We start from the raw sequence: 23,279 nt of genomic DNA on the forward strand, positions 1-23,279 counted from the left end.
TCTTCATTTAATAAATTCAGCATAATGCAGCACCTCATTATTACTTAACTCATCCTACCATAACATTCACATGGATATTACAAAGAGAAATGAGTACTTTCACTACAAGGCAAGGATTAGATTCATAAACATAAAACAGCCGAGGTATTTGCTTTCAAAAAGAAGAGGGAAGGGCTGTGGTTATAGCTCAGTGGTAGTGTGCTTGCCTAGCATGTGTGAGGCACTGGGTTGGATCCTCAGCACCACATAAAAATAAATAATCAAAAAAATAAATAAAGGTTGGGCTGGGGTTGTGGCTCAGTGGGAGAGTGCTTGCCTAGCATGTGTGAGACACTAGGTTCGATTCTCAGCACTGCATATAAATAATAAATCAATAAAATAAAGGTCCATCAACATCCAAAAAATAAAAAATAAAGGTACCATATCCATCTACAACTAAAAAAAAAAAAAGTAGAGGGGAAGATAACTTAAAAAGGCAATGTAATTCTTCATCTTTTAAACAGATTTTTAAAATCTAAAGTTTAAAACTGTTTTTGGTGAAACTTTATTACATAAATGGTAGAAATATATAATCTATCAAAAGTAGTACAAGAGGGGCTGGGATTGTGGCTCAGTGGTAGACCGATTGCCTGGCATTTGTGAGGCACTGGGTTCAATCCTCAGTACTACATAAAATAAACAAATGTGTTGTGTCTATCTATAACTCAAAAAATATTTTTAAAAAAAGAGTAAGTAGTACAAGAGAGGTAAGGAAATACTCAGGTGTATCAGAATTTCTGTTTTGGTACAGGTTGGGAGGGAAAGCATCTAATGGAGTTGAAATATGATTAGCAAGATTCAACTAATCCATTTAAAAAATGCTTTCAAAATGGTGACCTTTCAAGCACTTAAACTTCCTTTAAAAGTATGGAGAAAAAAAATCTTTCCAAGAACATTTTTTCTTCACTAAATGAGACCAAAAAATCAAAGATCTTATTACATTTGGAGCACCTCTCTTTCATGTCCCTTCCAAGATACAACTTTAACCATCAACTCAGGCTTAATTTTAAATAAACTCACTTATCTGATTCCTGTCAATGAAGTAGAAATGCAGGGTAATGACAAAAAAAAAAAAAAAAAAAAAAAGGAAAGGTCTCTTCCCTGTCACAATTTAGATCTTCAAAGGACAAATGGCCATCACAGCCCTGTACTCTGTTATATACTTGAAAAATCAGGCTTCCTAATGTTCTACTGAAGAAAAAGTATAACTATTAGAGATATGGTAGAAGGTCACTTCAGTTCTGTTCTACTGAAAAAACATGTTGACCAAAAGCAATTCTCTTCATTTTCTTCTGAGCTTAAATATAACCATCTTTCAGTTATTACAAACCAAAAGCTTTTATACATTCAAAAAGGCTTGGGTTCTTTGTGGAGCTTAAATAATTGTGTCATCACCAAATCTTCTTTGCTGCCAGCAGAAAAAACCAAACAAAAGCCAAATCCAAATTTAGATTTAGGACAACACAGAGCAGGTTTGTGATACTATGAAGTCTATCTTTGTACTTACTATTCTTTAATAGGTTTCTATAATTAGAGTCAAGTTTGTTTTTTATGAGGCAAAAATAAGATAGCTCAGAAAGAAAAGTTAAATAGTTTCTTTAGTCTCTAAATACATATCTTTTTTTTTTTTGGTCAGGGAAAAATATGAGCCTTTTAAACTGTTTCATAAACCAAGAAAAAATTTCATCTATGTTTAAGACCTATGACTTAAATTCAGCCTTGATAATCAAGTATGCTAGCTAGGAAATACTTTGCTTGACTCTGCCCCCATGGTAGTTTCTGGGTACTATCTTTATAACTTGATTATGATTAGTAATTTCAACAGAGAGAGCAAATTTCTATTTCATAAATTCAAAGTTTTAAGTTTTATTCTACTGTTATAAACTACATTCTTTTATCTCTAGCTGGTTATCAGTTTAAAATACTTGAAAAAAAAAAACCCTTTGAAGGATGTCATTCAGACTAATGGGGAAATGTGAATGTATATTATATAGATATTATTGTTCAATGTTAAATTTCTTGGAGTTGTAATGGTACAACTCTGGTTACAAAGGATAAGTCCTGATTCTTCAGAAAAGCTAAAATATTTAGGGTAAAGCAGCACTTATTTGCAATTTGTTTTTAAACTATTCAGAAGGAAAAAAAGTATGAATATGTATATAGTTAAGATGAATGTGGCAAAATGTTAACATGTGATGACTATATGAGTATTTGCTAGCTAGGAAATACTTTGCTTTTTCCATAGTTTTAATTTTTCAAAATAAATAAATTGGGAGGGATAAAACTATTCTTAAAATTTCAGACCAACTGGTTAATAAATACAGGGTAAAATTTATCAGGCACTCACTAGTAAAAATACATTGGGCTCAGTGGCTGTCCAATAGTAGATGAATTACGATTATTTTATGTGCTCCTTTTGTGAAATTTCTAATCTATAATTCTTTCTATAGTAAAACTGTATTTCCTTCTTTTTAGATACACATGTAATATAAAACTTAGAAAAAAAAATTGATACCTGGAGATAACAGGTGACTTGCTGCCATTCATTGTATTTGTCCTTTCCCAAGGTTTTCTGGTTGGTTCTTCAAAAGAAAGGAACAAATGTTACTCTAAACATTTTTATGCGCTTTCCAGAGTTATTGTGAAACAATAAAATACTAAAATACCATCCTGTTTATATAGATTGTAGATAAAAGTTATTTAAATTCTAAACATTAATTTAAATAAATAAGAATTCTAACAGGCAGTTTCAGACCTTAAAATAAGGAAAAATAAGCAGACATTTCTCTAGAAGAATCTAAGATTACAAAATCTAAATATTATAGTTCTATAAACCAAATGGTAAGAAGTTTCTCTAATAAACATGTAATCAGAAAGATGAATGAGATAGTATCTACTCTATTTTAATCTATTTTTAGTGCCAATAATAAAACAAAAAAAAAATCTGTAATGTGTTCCTGTACTTCAGCAGTTCATAAATCCAAACAGTTCTCTTGGTAAAAAATTTTAAAAAACTCAAAATAAATTTCAGAATCATACAATTTTATTATATTTCCTTCATAATCAATTCTTTGAACTTAACAGATAATTCAGTTAAATATAAGTAAACTCACTTTAAGCTCTCATTATAAGACATTAGGTAGTGAATCCACTGGTTGGCTATGGTGCTTTGAACTTTTTTCTAATTTGGCTTACTCTCTGATGCCGTCATTGGTTTCAGTGGATGAATGGATAAATTGAGAAGTGGAAGAAAGGCATTTGAGCCATGTGAAAATCAAGTCTATAGATGAATTGTGATCTTGCTGTATAGTTTTAACCATAAAACTGCTGAGTTCCAATGTAGCTGCTCAACTGGCTTCTGCATTCTTTTAGGCATCTTTTATATAGTCTCTTAAAAATACATTTATGTGAAAAACTAAATGAGAATGAAGAATGGCTTTTGATTCTAGATTTCTGCTACACGTGCAGGCATCTGAGCATTGTAAAATCATCACCAATCTTGCGTTACTCATTAATTAATCACCTCTCTTCCCTTTTTCACAATACTTTTTAATTTCTTCTTTTATTTTCTAACAGTTAACATATTCTCTCAATGACTGCCACAGTGGTGGCGAGATCCTGAGTTGGCTGGGGAACATCAAATAATCAGATGGTATCCAGGACAGCCAGAATCAGAAACACATCTAACACACCAGCACAAAAGGTGAAAAGAGGGAAGTCCTTAGTAAAAATGGGGTACATCTTGAACAGGGAGGGGAACATTCATTAGGGCAGTGTCACCAAAGAGGCAGGTAGAAAGAAAAGTAATTCCAAAGAAGGTAAGACGCAGCGGCTTTTTAACCACTGTCTGAGGTCCTTTCTCAATTAGCCAAACAAGAATCCTCTTTTAATCTTAAACAGGCTCAGCTGGCTGGGAGAAATAAGGCCATCTTCTTTAAGGGGTTCTAGGTATGTTTCAGGAGGAAGAGCCTAGGCTGGTCTTTGGAAACACTGGCAGAGCTCCCCAATTGGTTTCTCTGACTCAGTCTTTCCTGATTCTATATCACAATACTCACAAGTGCCATTTATGTGCTGAAAACAGTTCCAACTGATCATACATTAACCCAGTATGTGTAGGATAAACTTAACTCCTGAGCTTTATCCTCAACTCACTTGTCCAAGAGGAATTCTCTACTCTAGACAGGTGAGTCTATTTACTATCTTCTGGTCTCTTTTTGCTCAGCTTAGACTCTATGTCTTTGTTCATGACATACTTCTTGAAATATCATTCCTTCCCCTACTTTCAATCATACCAAATACTCTACGATGTAACAATGGCCCAGATAGCTCCACATAAAATCTCTTCCCTCTCTGACATATTAATATTCAACATATGGTTATAAAAGATTAACTTTTCCTTAAGTGAAACTCATCTTCTCAACTAGATTAGAGTTTTCTGTGCTCCAGGTCTTTATATTTCAGTTCTTTTTGGCCTATGAAGTGTCTGACACAATGCCAATTAAAAATACTAAGTGAAACAAGATGGGGGAAAAAAAGGCCACAAGCTCTTCTGAATGAATTCATTGTATATGTATGCAAATACACACAAAAATTCATGCTTCATTTTTCATTTTTGAAATAAGTAAATATATGTTAGGCAAGAACAGTCCTTAAGCTGGGGCCCATGGATAATGTTCTGGGAATCAGGAATACTTTCAAACTGTGAGGAAATTTGTATAAAAATGATCTTTCCTTCTGGGGAGAGAATTTACAACTCTCATATATTTCTAAGATTCTGTAACCTTTTAAAGAATAATTTACTTCTAAATTATCTGTGGTTTTAATAGCTGTACATATAATAAATTTTGATTTATAACAGCAGACTGCTAAATAATGAGACAAAACAAAAAAATTAATGAAAATGAGAATAGAAATGAGACAAAAACAAAAGTATGTTTTAGAAATAAAATTCTAAAGGCAGCTGGAGTCTCTAAATCAAAATATGTAGGATTTAATGTAGATGTTTCTCTAAAATGACTTTGACAGACCACTGTAGATATTAATTTATCAATTTTATTTGTTACTTCATTCCAAAATAGTTAAGGAGGCAAAGAGCCCAGTTCTTAGTCTGATCAAATACAAAGAAGAATGAGTAAATATGTCACAATCTCCAAGATGGGAATCTTGGATGGAATATCACTAGGTATTTCCAGTAAAATATGTTTTGTTAATATTCTAAGTAACATATGCCATGTCCAAGAATTGTCAATGTCAGAAATTTTACTGTATTCAAAAATGTTTCCCAAAAGCTTAAAAAAATTTTTAGCTTACAAATTAGAAGTTTTATTTTCTTGATTATCAACACCCAAATGAATGGTTAAAATGACAACCTTCGAAATTTGAGAATGTTCTGAAATAGAATGCAGGTCTACTCACTTAACTTTTACCTTAAAGAACTATTAAAAATATTCCCATTGTCTAATAATGTATTTTCCTTGTTTTAGCAAGTAACTCAAATTGTGGACAATACACAGAAATGTGTAAAATAACTTTCAAAGACAGTTATGAGAAAAATGTTGAGTTTTAACAGATCTCACATTACCAGAAAGAAAGCAACAGCAGCTTCTGAGATTATAAAAGCAGAGAAAAGTCAATGCTTTCAAGTGTAAACAAAGAACTTTAACATCTTAGTGACCAAGCAGTCAGTTGGTTCAAACATGGAAAAGGGGATATTTTTAATTAGGAAGTAATATTTAGGGAAAATTTATAAAGGTTAAAATATCTTTCCTGAACTTACCAGGTGTGCTTGTTGAAGAAGCCTTGGAAGTTACAGGCTCTGAATCTTCCTAAATATGCAGAAATATATGTATTAATATCACATTCACTATTGCTGTACTGATTTAACATTTTACATGTTCCCTTTCCATATTCTTTATGTCATTCCCCACTATTTCCTTCATCTATCTTCTCTTCCTTCCATTACAACTTAGGCATCATCCTTCTTACCTTCCTAACAATCCCAACTTCCATTGTCCACACAGCTCTTTTTTTTTTTTTTAATTTTTTAAGTTGTTGATGGACCTTTATTTATATTTATATGTGGTGCTGAGAATCAAACACACTGCCTCACACACACTATGCAAGCGCTCTACCTCTGAGCTACAACCAGCCCCCACACATCTCCTTTCTTGAGTTTCTCATGGAGAACCTGTACTAGCCAATGATATGAAGCCAGACAGATTTGAGAGATGGCATGAAAGGCAGTCAAATGGTGCAGGGAAAACAATTAGGTGTTGAACATCAACATATAGAACAGATACAGAGCAAGGTTTGTACAGCTGAATGGGGGTGGGGTCCTGGGATGACAAACTGTTGATTTAATCAAATTCTTCATTTTGCATTAATACAAGGAAACTGAGAGCCTAAGAGATGAGGGGGGGATGGAGGACAAAACCCTAGTAAGAGGTCATTCACTCATTTAAAGTTAGGGCGTAACAATAGAACTGATTCTATTATAGGTTTGAACTTCAGTGGTCTTCCCACAACTCCACATATTCAACTCATTTTAATAATGCCATTTTAATTTTGTAAATAATACTCAAAAGCCATTTTAAAGATATGCATACTTAAAAATAAGCAAATCTAAATTCAAACTAATTAAGTTCATATTAAATAATCTCTGACATGTTTTTGTAAGAAGCTGTGCTTGAGGGCTGGGGTTGTGGCTCAGAGGTAGAGCACTCGCCTAGCGTGTGCAAGGCCCTGGGTTCGGTCTTCAGCACCACATAGATAAATATTTAAAAAAAAAGAAGAAGCTATGCTTGAATTTCATGTTTAAGGTGTGAGGGGTTATTTTTATTCACTTACATTTCTGTCCTCTTTTTGTTCTGCTTCTATTGTTGATCCCTTTTCAGCAATTCTTCTCCTAAAAAGATAGCAAATTGGATTTTTAAAAAAATCATCTCATTATAAAATATAAAAATTTCTCTAAGAGGGAAGAATTGACTCATTATCTTCAGAATAAAATTAACAAAAATTCTCACCTCCTGGCCAGCAGGGCACTCATTTCTTCCATTAAACCACTACCCCCTAAAGGAAGTGGTCCATTTCCACGACTTGTATCTGTTTTGGATGAGTTCACGCTGATGGTACTTCCTCCACTTGGGAAAGAGGCATCCTCCATCTTAACGAAAATACACACACATAATGATTTCCTATGTTAGACAATCATACTCATGAATGTATTACATTAAAAATACAAGAAACATCAGCATTAATTTTAAAAAGTACTCAAATATTATTTTTTATAACCTTAAGCACCAATAAAGTGAATAGTATTAATTTATATATCAATGGGAGTTTTATCAAAGTTAACATTACTAATAATAAGATGAAACAATATCATGTCTTCTTGTACAATACACTGAGAAGGCCGTAACCGTTGGTATTTTTGCACCCAAATTGTATAACCTGAATCTGATATTGAGAAAAATTCAAATAAGTCAAACTGAAGGTCATCTAAAAAATGTAAACAATCAAAACACAAACAAAAAAAACCCTGACAATTAAAAAAAATGTCAAAAATTTTGAAAAAGAAACAAAGATTGAGGAACTGTCACAGATTAAATTTGGATATATTTGCGGACTGTCATTCTATCAATGTGAAATTTCTTGATTTGGTAATTACACTATGATCGTGTAGGTAAATATTCTTTCTCATTCAAAATACAAAATGAACTATTTAGGAAAATGGGCATGATGTTTCTATCTTACTCTCAAATTATGCAGATTAAAAACAATGTAATGATAAAATGTTAACCTATAAATACAGATGATGGATTCACAGAAATCATTTATGCCACTCTGCAACTTTTCTGTAAATTTTAACCATTTTGATTTTTAACACAGGGTTTATAAAATTAGAATAATATATCCAGTATTTTAGATATTTAGAAAGAATAAGACAGATTTAAAAATAGAGTAATTTGGAGACATATTTACCCGTGACACTTTCCTAAGTTTTGCTCCAGCAATTGCAGCTGCAAGTCCAGTTAAAGGGCGATTGTCTTCTGACACAGATCCGGAGAAAAATCCAGATGCGGGGAGGGGAGGGGCAGGAGGTGGTGGTGGAGGAGGGGGCACTTGATTAGGAAGTGGGGGAGGAGGAGGGGGAGGTGGAGGCCCGGAGGATGGCAGTGGAGGTGGTGGAGGAGGTCCTGGGGGAGGAGGAAGTGCTGAGGCCTGAGCAGGACATGGTGGGAGTGGTGGGGGAGGCGGGGGTGCAGGTGGTCCTAAAACAACACCTGCAAAGAAGAAATGTTAAAGACAGATCATCAACAATAGAGCCAAGTAATATTATTTTTTGTATATAGGTACACACAATGCTATGCTAAATTAAGTTGACTAATAAGTATATTAGTCAGCTGGGATTCAATTTATTACAATGTTTAAAGACTAAATCAGTTTTTTAAAAAATTTGTTTTAGTTATACATGACAATAGAATGCATTTATGCACTTTGATACATACATACATACATACATGGAATTAATTTCTCATTTTTCTGAATGTACATGTTGCAGAATCATATTAGTCATGTAGTTACATATATACATATAGTAATAATGTCTGTTTCATTCTACTATCTTTCCTATCCCCACATCCCCTCTCCTCCCCTCCCATCACTTCCCTCTATCTAATCTAAGGTAATGCTAATTCTTCCCTAGTGCCCATCCCACCCTGCCTTATTGTGAATTAGCATCGATAAATTAGAGAAAACATTAGGCCTTTGGTTTTGTGGGATTGGCTTATTTCACTTCTCACGGTATTCTCCAACTCCAACCATTTACTGGCAAATGCCATTATTTTAGTCTTCTTTAAAGCTAAGTAATATTCCATTGAGTACATACACCACATTTTCTTTATCCATTCATCTACTGAGGGACACCTAGGTGGTTCCACAGTCTAGTTATTGTGATGAGCTGCTATAAACATTGATGTGGCTGCATCTCTATAGTATGCTGATTTTAAGTCCTTTGGGTATAAACCAAGGAATGGAATAAGTTTTTTTTTTAGTGTAGTTACATATATACATATAGTAATAATGTCTGTTTTAAAAACTGATCAGCAAAGGAAACAATACTAAATATATACTAAAATATAAAGCCAAATTTTTAGTAACTACTTATTTGAATGTTAGACCTTTAGTAATAGAACTATGCAACAGATCATCTAATTAAAAAATTTTTCCCATCAGAATTGGGAAAATAAGCAAAATAAATGCTTGTAAAATTTGGAAGAGATAAGCATTCCAAACAAGTTATATAGTGGTAGTTAGTACTATTTGAAATAACAAATCCAAACAACCCATGTGAATTTAGGTGTTAACATATTCCACTATAATAAAGTCAGATATTTATTGCTTATAGACAAAGTGATTGGACTAAGAATATGAGTGAGAAGTGAGTCCTAGGCTCCAGTACCTTAAAAATGTTCTATATTTAAATCCCACATGTAGTCAAAAGTGACAATCATTGAAGGGAATTTAAAATCTCAAAATAACTCTCAGAAATAATTAAATAATATAGAATATGAAGCGCAGAGTTGTTTTGGCCTTTGAAATGGGTATAGAAAGTGTTCAAGGCGCTAGGTGTAGTGGTGCAATGCCTGTAATCCCAGCAGCTCGGAAGGCTGAGACAGGAGGATTGTCGAGTTCAAAGCCAGCCTCAGCAATGGCAAGGCACCAAGCAGCTCAGTGAGTCCCTGTCTCTAAATAAAATACAAAATAGGACTGGGGATGTGGCTCAGTGGTCAAGTGCCCTGGAGTTCAATCCCCAGTACCAAAAAATAAAAAATTCAAGTGTTCAAATCTTGTAAAAATCACAAAGGGAGTGAACAAGACTTTGATTTCAGAATATTGAACTACTAGATAATTCCCCCCTTAAGGTTTAAAAGAAAAACAAATGAAGTGCTATCTGCATACTGGGTGGTAACTGCTAATTTTTTTCAGCCTAAGCAGTTGTACAGTAGAAAACATAAATGGTTCACAGTAGAGCACAGAGTAACAGGCTGTCCTGTGCAGTGTCATGAGTTCTGAGAATAAAGGAGGCAAAAAGGTCAGCTTCATCAGGCTGTTTTTTTCTCTCTAGTTCTGTGCTGATGTCAATAAAAACAAAACTATTCACAATGTTATTGTTACTTTAATTAGGAACTACAATTTTTAGAGAAGAGGTGTATTTAGATCCAGATTATAAGACTGTTTCAGCATCCTCTCTAAATCCTAAATATAAAAATCTAGTGGGGATGGGGATTGTTAAGCTTATTCTTAATTATATCCTCCCCATCCTCCCTTCCCCGATGCCATGGAATAAGGTTGTGTTAAGGAAGAGTGGAAAATATATAGAATGCTATTCTCTCAGCCATCTCTTCTCTTACTACGTCAAGTAAGTTTGGGTCACTGTTCCTACAAAGTCAGGATTGGTTTTTAGGGTCCAGGTGACAGCCATCCTGAAAGTCCAATATGAGAAGCCAAACACAGAAGAGGCCAACGTGAAAAGGACCCAAGGACAAAACTGCTCCAGTGGAAACACTAGGATGTTTCATCTTATAAATCTGTCTCAGAAAGTAAAGGAAAACAATTTATATTATATATTTTGTGTGGGGTAGATCAAAAGGGTCAAGTTAGTCTTCCTAGTGAAATTTAACTACTAGAAAACACCTTTTATGATACTGCAGAAGATAACAAAAGCTAGTTCAATATGGGAATTCCCCATCAATTATCCCAATACAACTGATCTAGCAGAATAAACAAAAATTACTTTTAATTTTTTTAATTAAAAAAAAAAAGTCGCATGGCACATAGACTTTCAGCTATTAAAGTCACCCTACCTTTTCTAGGCAGTTAAATTTGTTGCTATGCAATACTCAAGTGATTAGTTGTTAGTAGCAATAATGAAAGCCTTACCCTGTTGGGCTGGAGTCTCGGCCGGCTGAGAGGCTGCCTGCAAGCCTGGCTCAGAAGCAGAGGAGTCTCCCAGCACAGAGTTTAGAGGAGTCTCCACAGAGGCAGGGGCAGCTGCAGAGGGAGAAGGGAGAACACTGGGCTTGGATGAGGGAGTTGAGGCAATAGGGGTGCTTGGAGGAGGAGAAGCTTGAGATCCACAGTGTGAGAGTGATGCGAGGGAAGGCAGTGGAGGCGGTGGCGGTGGCGGTGCTGCTGGCCCTGAGGTAGGCGGTGGAGACACTGGGTATGCTACTGAGTCCAGCAACCCATTGGGTGCTGTCGGTGATGGAGGCATTTGGGGCACAGGAGAAGAAACACAAACGGGAAGGACAGGTCTTGGGCCAGTAGCTTTGCCGGGGGGACTGCTAATCATTATTGGAGGAGATGGAGGGAGGGGCGAGAAATTGGAAGTAGACCAGGCACAAGGCTTCGCAGCTGGAGACTGAGAAGAGGGTGTGTTCACAGGAGAAGAAGGTCGAGAGTTTTTGTTCAGAGGACGAGGAACTGTAGCATAATGGGGAAGAACTGGGTGGAAGGCTGAACCTAAAGATGTTGCAAAACGTGTCGCTGAGTGTCGCATTGGTGGTGTAGGGGGTGTGGAAGTAGGTGGCAAAGCAGTCACTACAGCGTAATCAGGAGTGGCATCTGACACTGGAGCTGAGATGACTTTAGCATATGATGGAGGAGGTGCTGAAGGAGGCTGGCAACTGGAATACTCAGGAAGTGGAGCATTATACAGGGAGCTGTCTGAAGATGGAGCTGGACAGAAGGTGGAAAGCAGCAGCAAAAGACAGGATAAAAAAGAAGAGAGAAAAAGGGAGCTAGTGAAGCCACGAAACCAGCAATCAGACAAAATGTATAAATGTAGACTACAGTTAGTACCAGAGAATTAGGCACATGTGCAAATAACCATTTTCTCCCAAGAAAATTTTAACTTATAAATACATTATAAGATCCACAAAAGGATAAAGTTTTCTTTTTCTCTAATAAGTTAAATTGATGAATTTATTTTTTATAAGAAAAGAATAGTACAGTCTTAATTTTTTTTATTTAGTCCACAAAAAGGACATTAAAATTACATGACTACGACCACAAACAGAATTTGGTTGCTTAAAAAAAAAAGACAAGCAGCAAGACTGGCAAAATATTTACTAGAAATGGTGAGGAACCTAATTCAATGCTTATTTGTAGAAGTTTTGTTTTGGTAGCCATAATTCCAAAAAATAGTTAGGCAGTTATAACAAATGAATTTAACTTAAAGAACAAACCAACCGATATTTAACCAACCCACATTGGAACTTTTGATATAGGCCACAAGGAATTAAAATTCTTAAAATCCCACAAATGTTATTATACCTTGAATATTCAGTTATATTTCAACCTTATGTCTTTCAAAAAAATCCAACAAATTTAGTAATTTTCATAAATACTAAAAAATATATTTAAATAACCAGTCAGTTTTAGAATATTTTCATTTACTGCTTTAATTCCTTCTTCAAAAACACTAGACTACTATTAGAATAATTTATTTTTTTGGCAGGGGGTGGAGTAACTGGGGACTAAACCCAGGGGTGCTTTACCACTGAGCTATATCTAAGACCTTTGTATCTTGAGACATGGTCTTTTTAACTTGTTAATGTTGGCTTCAAACTGGTGATCATTCTGCCTCAGCCTCCTGAATGGCTGGGATTATAGGTGCATGCTACACACCTAGCCCAAATTTCTTACTGCATGGTACTATAAAACTAGGTACAATATTTGAGGTGATTTGAGTAATTTCATGAGGGAAATATCTTCTAAATTCATGCAATATAAAAAATTTTCCATAAAAACACTTATACTTTAATAGTCATTTATAAGGAGGTTAGAAGATTTAGAATGTCAGAATAGAAGTTTCCAAGAGCTTTCTTTAAGTCTTTAAGCAATCAGAGTAATAAAAATGAAAAGGTTAAAGTAGTAACTGAGGCACATTTTTCATACTTTCAAACTGTATTGCTCAAACTGATTAGCAAATCATCTCACATGCAAAATATACTAACATAAAATTACACAGAACTACATCCAAGCTTGGATGCAAGAACACACAATTGTCTCTAAGCTCCTTACCAGCATTCGATACTCTGCGTTCTCTTTCCCATTCCAACTGTTCCCTTTCCAGCTGCTCCTGTCGCTCCCTTTCTTGCCTCTCCCGCTCCAGGCGCTCTAGCCTCTCCCGCTCCAGGCGCTCCTGCCGGTCTCGTTCCTGCCTTTCTCTTTCCAGCTGCTCTTGTTCCAGCCGTTCCCTCTCCAGCCTCTCTCTCTCCAACCTTTCCCTTTCCATTCTTTCTCTCTCCAGCCTTTCCCTTTCCATCTCCTTCTGTCGTTGCTGTTCTTGCAGTTGCCTGAAAATGAAAATAATCCTTATTAGGATCATATTGACAGACTACTTCAGCACTTTGTACTAAAGTCTCATTTTATTCTGTACTTTTTGTGAATTAAGTATTACAAATAAATGAATTTTCCATAATCATAAATCACTTTAATAACTAAAAAGCCAAGCCATTGATTTAATCATTTAGTGAAAAAAAAGTTGTGAAATTACCATTTTCTTTCTCAAAAATACCATCTAATTTTAACTGTACAAGAAATACATGATCATTTCAGAAAATACTATGGCTAGCAACCAAGACAGTTAAATAAACATTTGCTAAATTAAAAAAATAGTTGAAAAAAATAAATTTAAATCATTAAACTTTCACATCCAGAGGCAACTATAATTAACATTAACATTACACACACGTACACACACTCTCTTTCTCTTTCTTGCTCACACTTCCATTAACTTTAAAAGCCAAATAAATTAGAATTCTATTTCCCTACTACTCTGAAATCTACTTTCTTTTTCCTCACTTAATATATTGTGAAAATTATCCTAAGGCACTGAGTTTGGTAACTTTATTCTCTAAGACAGTGTATAATGTTCCCCTGTTTAATTCTCCTAAAGGTTAAACAGTCTCTTATAGCAGGATGTAAGTTATCCTAGTATCATTACTAAGACAGCAATAAAGTTATCTCCATCTTTGAATCTTCTTCCAACTGCTTCTGTAAGACCAATACTGACACACCAATTTGTTAAGAGGAAAGGTATAAACTTCTTAAGATTTTGGCCAGCTGTGGTGGCATCTGTTTGTAATTCCAGTAGCTTGGGAGTCTGAGGCAAGAGGCTCACAAGTTCAAGACCAGTCTCAGCAAGCGCTCTGCCACTGAGCCACAATCCCACCCCCAAATACATAGATTTTAAAGCTTATAATCCAAAACAGTAATTCAGTACTCCAGCCCTCCTACCTGTTTACTATTCTTTTAACTGTTCTTGTTTTATCTTTAGCTATCTATTTTCTTCTAATGGCAAGATGTTTCCCACAACTCCCTCACAACACATACTTCTCATAATACAGTCATGGGAAAACAATTTGGCCAAATCAATATTCAGGTTTATTAATATATATAAATATATCATTAACATATATTAATTAATATTAACATAATTTTATATTGATCACATAATATTTAATTTTATTATAATTATGCAAGCATATAATTACTATGATTTAAGTACCGTTCACAGCTGAAACCACATAGTATTCTGATTGCATTTCATTTTTTTTTTAAAGAGAGAAAGAGAATTTTTTTAATATTTATTTTTCAGTTTTTGGCAGACACAACATCTTTATTTTATTTTTATGTGGTGCTGAGGATCGAACCCAGCACCCCGAGCATGCTAGGCAAGCACGCTACTGATTGAGCCACTCCCCAGCCCTCATTTCTTATTCTAATTCTTAGTTGTTGTTTTTTTAACCCCCCAAGTTAATGCCTATTTCTCCAAACCATACAGTGTTTCTAATACAAAAAGTTTCAAGTAGAAGGTCAGGTATGGGTGAGACAAATTTGAAATAATTATTGAATAACTGCATTTATGACAAGGGTATAATGACTTAAAAAGACTGTTCAACGTGCCACAATATTCTAGGGCTTTCAGTCTTTATAAGAGTATCTACTGATGTAAGAAAGAGGCCAGGTGAGGTGGCACACAACTGTGATCCCAGTGGCTTGGGAGTCTGAGGCAGGAGGATCCACAGGTTTGAAGCCAGCCTCAGAAACTAAGCAAGATTGTAAGCAATCTAATGAGACCCTGTCTCAAAATAGAAAACAAAAAGGGTTGGGGATGTGATTCAGTGGTTAGCGCCCTGGGTTCAATCCCTAGTACCAAAAATAAAAATAAACTTAAAAAAGGAAAGAATACAATGCCAGAGAATATTTCAAAGTTCACTGAATCAAGTATGTAATTCATACATCTACAGAAGATTCTTGTTTTATAAGAAAGAAAAGGGTTCAACATCTTTAGCTAATTTTTAGCTTACTCACTGAAAAGATGCCTGTCACATAATTCCCTAGGAAAGTATGTCAAGCAGAACTTTTGACTTACAAATCTTTATGGTATAAATAATTCCCTCCTAAATTGGATGAGTTATAAAGCTGATTTTAAGGTTTTTAATCTCCAAACCAAGATAGTTGTATATCATTTTAAGGAGAACTTCCAAATTTATAAACCTTGCTTTTCTCACAATTATTGCTGCCAATTCACATACTGGTAATCCATGAACTATGGAATAATTCTGACAGGCTAATTTCTTTTAAGTTAGAATGTGAATTTTCATAATTTGAAAGTTTTTGAGAAAACAATATAATATTTTCCCCAAAACAATTAAGTGCCCATGACCAACATTATAAATACTAAAGCATTTGAAAATAATTAGACCTAGGTCCTTCTACCACTAAAATATTTCTCTCCAAAAGAGCTCTCCTCAAGTGTAAACAGATGCACAAAACACTGGCCAACAATGAGATCGATCACATGCATGTGCACACACATGTTGTTTATATTACTTCAAAGACTTATTTTCTTTTGAAGCATGTAAAATATAAATACCAAATTTCAAAATGCAAATTCATCTGGCCTTGCCTATAATGAATACCCTTAGGTAAAGGTGGAGGAATTTCAAGTGACATAATGAAGTAGGCGTTTGGACTAGGGAAAACATTCTGAACTGATAACATTTAATAACACTGATGTTAATGACATTTGTCAAAAAATAAAAGTACATAGATATTTTGATAGTGATGTGAGCATTTCACTTCTTTATTAATAAACAAGTTTAAAATGGATAAAACGAAATATTTTTAAAAATATTTTTCAGTTGTAAATGAACCTTTTTTTAAAAAATTATTTTTAATAATTTAATAGCATGTGCCAGGCGAGCGCTCCACCGCTGAGCCACAACCTCAGCCCTGTAAATGGACTTTAATTTCATTTATTTATATGCAATGCTGAGGATCGAACCCAGGGCCTCACACATGCCAAGCAAGTACTGTACCACCAACCTCACAACTCTAGCCGATAAAACAAATAGTTTTAATCTTACAAAGCTATGAAGATAATCCAATACTCACAATAGAAGCCGGTCAACTTTTGGTCCATCCTGCCTCTGAAGGTTAATGGGAGAGCTGTACACTTTCATTGCTGTGACTCCTTGGTTCTGTACTGGGATTAGTATTCCCCTTTTATAACTTTCAGATAGTAGCAGTGATTTGCAAACTATTTATAGATATTAACTAAATTACATTCTATGTTGAGACTAACATAGGACTGACTCATGTTTCTTAGAATATAGTTTTCCATCACAGTTAAGGAAGCCAAATATCAATAATATGAGTAGAAAGCAAAAACTGGTTTAAAAAATGATACATGTGAATAAAAAACAATACTACTGTCATATTATTATAGTAGAGCTTTTAGACCAATAAGATTTGACATCTAAAGTAAACATTTATAAATTCCAGTTAATACTTATTAAAAAATTAAACTTTTTTAAACTTTAAAAATTAAACTTAAAAAAAATTAATACCTAGCTTAAAAAGTCAAACAGTATTACAAGGCTTATAATAAAACAGTAATCTGGGGGCTGGGGATGTGGCTCAAGTGGTAGCGCGCTCGCCTAGCATGCGTGCGGCCCGGGTTCGATCCCCAGCAGCACCACATACCAACAATGATGTTGTGTCCGCCGAGAATTAAGAAAAAATAAATAAATGTTAAAATTCTCTCTCTCTCTCTCTGTGCCCCCCTCTCTCTCACTCTTTCTTTAAAAAAAAAAAAAAAAAAAAAAAAAAAAAAAAAAAACAGTAATCTTACAACAACCCTCAACACTTCTGATTTTTCTCCTTTAAAAGCCAACTACTTGTGGGGCACAGTGGTGCACACCCGTAATCCCAACAGCTCAGAGGCTGAGGCAGGAGGAGCCCAAGTTCAAAGTCAGCCTCAGCAACCTAGTGAGGTCCTATGTGACTTTATGAGACCCTGTCTCAAAACAAAAATAAAAATGGCTGATGATGTGGCTGACTGGTTAAGCACCCTTGGGTTCTATCCCTGCTCCTCCCTCTATCAAAAAAAGCCAACTACTTTTATTACTCTGATTATATTTTATTACTGATATTACACTAAATATAGTGATTTGTTAGAGCTATTCTTGATTTTACAGATGTAGATAATATATCTACTAACTTTCTACTATGCAAATTACTTAATTCCTACAATTCTTGACTCCCAAAACTTTTTTCTCCACTTTCCAAATAGAAAAGGTCATAACACTATTTTGAATACATAAATATTCCCAAGTTATATCATTCACTTTTTTATGTTTATTTTCTGGAGTAATTTCTTACTCTAGGGGTAAAAAACTAGCACTTTTTTGCTGATTTTTTTTCTATGTACCTATTCCTATCTCACTCCAAACTCTCCATCAGAACTATAAACCATCTCAACATGGTTAAACATATTAAGTGCTTGCTTCTTTTCTTTTCTTTCTCTCGAACACATCCATCAGAAGCCCTAAGAACTCCTGGTTCCAGTCAGATGGGCTGCTCCCCAACCTGGAAATTACCTTCTCTCTTTCCTAAGAGGAATCCCCTCTGCAAGTGCTGTAACATAGAGCTACATCCCTAGCCCTATTTCTTGGCTCCTACAAGGGTTTCATCACTATTGGTTTACAATCTCATTTTAACAGAACACAACTTTCAATAGCTTCCTAGGAAACAATGCAGAAGATAGGGTTTTAGAACAGAGTTTCTGTTGGGATTCTAAAAGCTCTCTCATCTCCTTCCCCAAGCTTTTGAAATCTTTTTTTGGGGGGGCCGGCGGGGGTGGGGGGAACCCCTTGACTTCAACCAGGGATTGAACTCAGGGGCACTCTACCACTGAGCCACATCCTCAGCCCTATTTTGAATTTTATTTAGAGACAGGATCTCACTAAGTTACTTAGTGCCTCATGCCTCACCTTTGCTGAAGCTGGCTTTGAATTTGGGATCCTCCTGCCTCCTAAAGCCGCTGGGATTATAGGCGTGCACACCACACCTGACTTGAAATCTGTTTATTGTAGTATTCTAATTCTCTACAGTGATATACCCCAGTGATGGGTCATTTTATGTTTTTCCAGACCTGCTGGGCTGGGCACTTGGAGAGCCTTTTCAATTTGTCAATATCTACTTATTTACATATTATCTTTAGCAAGCTATAAAATAAGAGTTGAGCAAATGCTATAGAGAATTTATGGTTCCACAAAGCCTAATCCATCTGGATCTTCACAGAAAAAGTCCATAGACTTCTGATCTAGATAATCAAATCATTGAGTTCTGGTAAATTTTCTTAAGTTATTTATTTGGAGATCAATCTCCTCACATTTGTGTTCTTCCTCTCCCCCCTCAGAACTCATTATTTGGACCACTGACTCTGATGCTCTTACCTTTCTTTCTCATACACTTTATTTCTCAATTTTTTTTAAAATTAATGCCTCTTTTTAAAAATGTCAAAAACTTTATACTTTAAAAAAGTGCCAAGTGTACTTTTTTTTTTAGTGGTGGTGGTGGTGCTAGGGATTGAACCCAGGGCCTTGTCCATGTGAGTCAAGCACTCTACCAACTGAGCCAACCCAGCCCCCAGGTATACTACTTTTTATTCTGATTCTTTTGAAGCTATTATAATATAATTTAAATTTCACCTACTTCCTTCATCTGTTTCATCCAATGCCAATTCTTTCTGTTTATTTTTGGTCCATCTTCATGTTATACAAGTTGTCCTCAAGGGTTTAATGACCCTAGGCTGTCCATTCATGTTCAGAATTAGCACTAAAGCTCATCAGAAGCCCTTAAATAAATTATTCACTTGAGTGTCAACATCTCTGTTTTCTTCTCTTGGCCAAAGGCAGTTTGCCCAAACAAGAATCTTAGTTTCTTGCCTGGGCTCTAAGGTCTGGGTGCCTGTATCTAGAAACCGAACAAGGTAAAAAGAACAACTTGGCCAACTTTTTTTTAATCTCTTTTCAGCTGGTATCTCCATCCCACACCTTCACAGCAGTGCCTGGTATACCTCAGTCTAGATCAGGGCTTGGCAAACTTTTTCTGTAAAGGGCCAGATTAGTATCTCTGTGCTTTTTTTTTTTCCTTTCAGTGCTGGAATCAAACCCATTGAAACTTCACACACTCAATTAGTTCTCCGTAAGCACACTGTGTTTTGTTCCTAGTTGAAGTAGCCCTAAAGAGAAGCACGCAGGAAAATACCCATTTATTGTAAGTGCTTTATCATCGAGCTGTATCACTAATCCATTCTTTTTTAAAAAATTTTATTGGTTCTTTACCAGCCCACTGTCATTACTTAAAAAAAAAAAAGTAAAATGAAAAAGCCATGTTTAACGCTCAGCTATGTAAAAATAGGCTACAAGGCCAACTGTCAGGAAGCTGTAGTCTGCTAACCCCTGGTGTAGTCTGTATGTTTTCTAATAGATAGTTACTAGCCACATCTTGATCAAGCACTTGCTACATGCAAGTTTGAACTAAGGTGTGCTTTATAAAGTATAAAAATCTGCACCCATTTTCGAAGATCTAGTACAAAAAAAAGATAATGCAAAATCTCTAAAATTTTTGTATCAATAACCTATTAAAATAATAATGTTTGATGTACTGAGTTAATTTTATTAGTAGAATTGATTTTACTTGTTTCTTTCGCATTTTAAAAAATGTGATCCTGGAAAATCTTAAACCACATGTGGTTTGCCTTATGTTTCTAATGAACAGCACTGAATAAGAGTGTTCGTAGTTCAACCTAGGTCAGAATAAGTCTGTAATCTCTTGTTTATGTGTGGTGGAGGAAATCTGGGTATCTATCTACATGCTCCTACAAAGTTTTTAGCTAATTAACCTGCTTTTACCACTACCAAGTGGCTTGCTATCAATAGGCACCACAGTACCTTACTCCTTCTCCTCTTTGACCTGGCTTAATTTTAAAGGTTTGCTGATCTACTAACCATCACCATTTTTTTTTTACATTATTCAGAAGAAAATATAAAACTCATGTGTGTTATAGGAATTTAAAAAACAATGATATCAGTGCATGGATTGAGAAGAGTACAGAAAAGGACAACAGAGAATGGATGAGTAGGGCAAGGCACAAGAGGCAAATGCCACACACAAAGTACACAGGGAAAATTGAGTATGGTGTATAGAGAGAGTATCATGAGAAATGAAAGAGATACACAGAGCAGGATCCTAAAGATCAGGCCAAAAAATTACTCTGGATATGAGCATAGGAGGCAGTAAGGAATGCTGATCAGGGAGGCAACAAGACAGTATTCAGACACTTATTAAGGCTGGCAGAATAAGTAGTCAATCTTACCATCTCCTCTAAAAATTATACCAAAATTCTAGAATCATAAAAATGTATATAAATATAATCATTACAAAATAGAAAACTGAGAAGGGTTGTCATTAGTATGGTAAATTTATCATAAAATTTCTGGAAGACAGAAGAAGTAAGAATAAGCTGTGATGTCCAGACTTCCTTCCTAGTCTCCTACAGACTAGTGCATCTATTCAGCATCTCTACTTGCCCAATAAACATCTCAACCTAACATCCTCAACATTCATCCCTGACATCCTCCAGCAAAACCTGCTCTACTCATAGCCTTTCCCATGTCAGCTAATGCCAACTCCACCTTGCCAACTACTTTAGCCTAACAATGTCAACCCCTTTCCTTCTCTTATTACCCACCCATCAATATAATCTACCAGGACAGATAAAAGTATGGCTTTTCATACCTCTGTTACCTGATGGAAGATATCATTTTTCCTTACCTAGTAGACTTCAATAGCCTCTTAACTAGCTTTCTTACTGAGCTACTGAAACAACCCCGCACCTGCCTCCAGCTGTCAGATTCTGTTAAGATGTTGTCAGATCATGCCTGTGCTCAAAACTGTCCAGTCATTCTTCATTTATTTTAGAATGAAAGCTAAATTCTTTAACGTCCTGCATGATCTACATCTTCCCCCATGGCGCCATCTTTATCTCCTACAGCTCCCCTCTTCCATTTGTGGTCTCTCTGTCCCAGGCAGTGTAGCCTTCTTGTTCTTTCTTGTACACACAAGCACAATCTTGCCCTCAGGCCTTTGTACTAACTACTCCCTCTTATTATCCTCCCATCAATACAATCCACTTATACAGTATCTGCTTGGCTAATTCCTTTCTTTTATAAGATCTATTCTAGCCAATCTTTAAAAAATTGCCACCAGCATTTCCCCTTGCCCCTACATATGAATATAATCAAACCCCTCTCTGCTCTATTTTTCCCCCATAGCACTTATCATTTACTATTTTATGTCATGTTTATTGACTGATTGTGTCCAGGTTTTCTGCCCCACCTCACCCCCCATATATCTTAAGTACTCAGAATAATAGTACTGGCTACCCTCACCCCCCAACCCTAGCTCAGTGGATGGAACATCATTACCATAGAAGACTGTCCTCTAAAGGAACGGAACAAGCTGCCTCAGAGAAGTTAGGCTTCTGGGGGAACTAAAGGGAGCTCAGCATTTGTGGGATCCTGAGGCCTGGTTGCTCTCCTTGACATCCTCAAGGACAGCTTGTCAAGTCTACTTGCTCTACCAATTTTCAGGGACCTCTCAGTCACACAAGAATGTTACCAAGTAGAGACTGGCCTCCTAAATGCAATAGGAAACCCCATGCCAAGTACTGCTATCATTAACCCTAATTCTCTTTAGAAATAAACAGACCACTAAGGATGTCCAGATACTTGAATACAACTAAACAGTGTTTTAGGAGGAAGACAACTCAAGCAAAGGAAGAGAAACAAGAGTCACTGAAGGTACAGCCATGAATATAGTACAATGCCATGAACAAGGAACTAGTAAAAAAAAGGAAAGGACCTTAAAGATCAAAATTTCAATGAAAGAGATACTACTGTGTTGTTCAATGTCCCCCATGAACCACATGTAGCTACTGAACACTCACAATGTGTTTAGTCTAAACACTTTAAATGTAAAATTCTGAATTTTGATGAATTAGCATAAAAATACAATGTGAAATATCTGAATGATTTTATAATTATTTCACATTGTTATGATATCTTTTATTTTTATTAGTATATGGCTTCTAGTAAAAAAAATAATACATTGCTGTACTGAATATTGCTGGCTTAGAATACAAAGTTCAGAAAACTGCCAAGAATACAAAACAAAAATAGGTAGGAAATGAGAAATTATAAGTATCATAAGAAGATAACCGAAAGGTCCAGAATTTGACCAGTAGAACAAAATAAACAACCAAGGATGAGGGGAGCCCCGCTGGCAGAGAGGGAGGGAGGGAAAGAAATAATAAAAGCAACAGATTTTTTAAAATTCTTGAGTTGTAGATGAGTCTGCAAATGGAAAAGGTCCACCAAGTATTGAGCTATAATGGAACTATGGTCTAGCCATATTTTCTTGTGAAAATTTAGACTACAATGGCTAATAGGAGAATTTAGGAGGATTCCAGGAAAGGAAAAAAAAAAAAGATAATTTGCATGAATAAGGACAAAGATTTACTGTCAGTTACAAAAACACTATAATTGCATAAATCTTGAAAATAATTTTAAATTGATGATGTCTATAAAAATCAGATGATTAAATGAGGTAAGAAAGATTAAAAAAAACATGTGGAATGACTGTGCTCCTCTTAGAGTAATTAAGAGATATCTTCTAAGGTTAAAACACAGATTTCTACTTGAGTAATTCATTTTTTTAAATTTAGTTATTTGAGGATACTGAGGATTAAACCCAAAGCTTCCCACATGCTAGGCAAGTACTCTATCAGAGTTATATCCCCAGCCACTGATTTTATCTGG

General features: G+C 35.4%; 1 protein-coding gene across 1 annotated transcript in view; it reads right to left on the reverse strand.

The window, feature by feature from the left end:
- Positions 1–23,279, reverse strand: part of Enah (ENAH actin regulator) — a 123,863-nt gene that overhangs the window by 16,760 nt on the left and 83,824 nt on the right. Inside the window, exons 6-12 of the mRNA XM_078024677.1 lie at positions 13,126–13,400; positions 10,981–11,778; positions 8,020–8,321; positions 7,062–7,201; positions 6,886–6,943; positions 5,816–5,864; positions 2,555–2,621 (exon numbers count right to left, since the gene is read on the reverse strand). Of these exons, the coding sequence (XP_077880803.1) occupies positions 2,555–2,621; positions 5,816–5,864; positions 6,886–6,943; positions 7,062–7,201; positions 8,020–8,321; positions 10,981–11,778; positions 13,126–13,400 (1,689 nt within the window). The remainder of the gene's footprint in view (positions 1–2,554; positions 2,622–5,815; positions 5,865–6,885; positions 6,944–7,061; positions 7,202–8,019; positions 8,322–10,980; positions 11,779–13,125; positions 13,401–23,279) is intronic.

The sequence above is a fragment of the Ictidomys tridecemlineatus genome, chromosome 10 (genome assembly GCF_052094955.1).
Source record: "Ictidomys tridecemlineatus isolate mIctTri1 chromosome 10, mIctTri1.hap1, whole genome shotgun sequence".
Lineage (NCBI taxonomy): Eukaryota > Metazoa > Chordata > Mammalia > Rodentia > Sciuridae > Ictidomys > Ictidomys tridecemlineatus.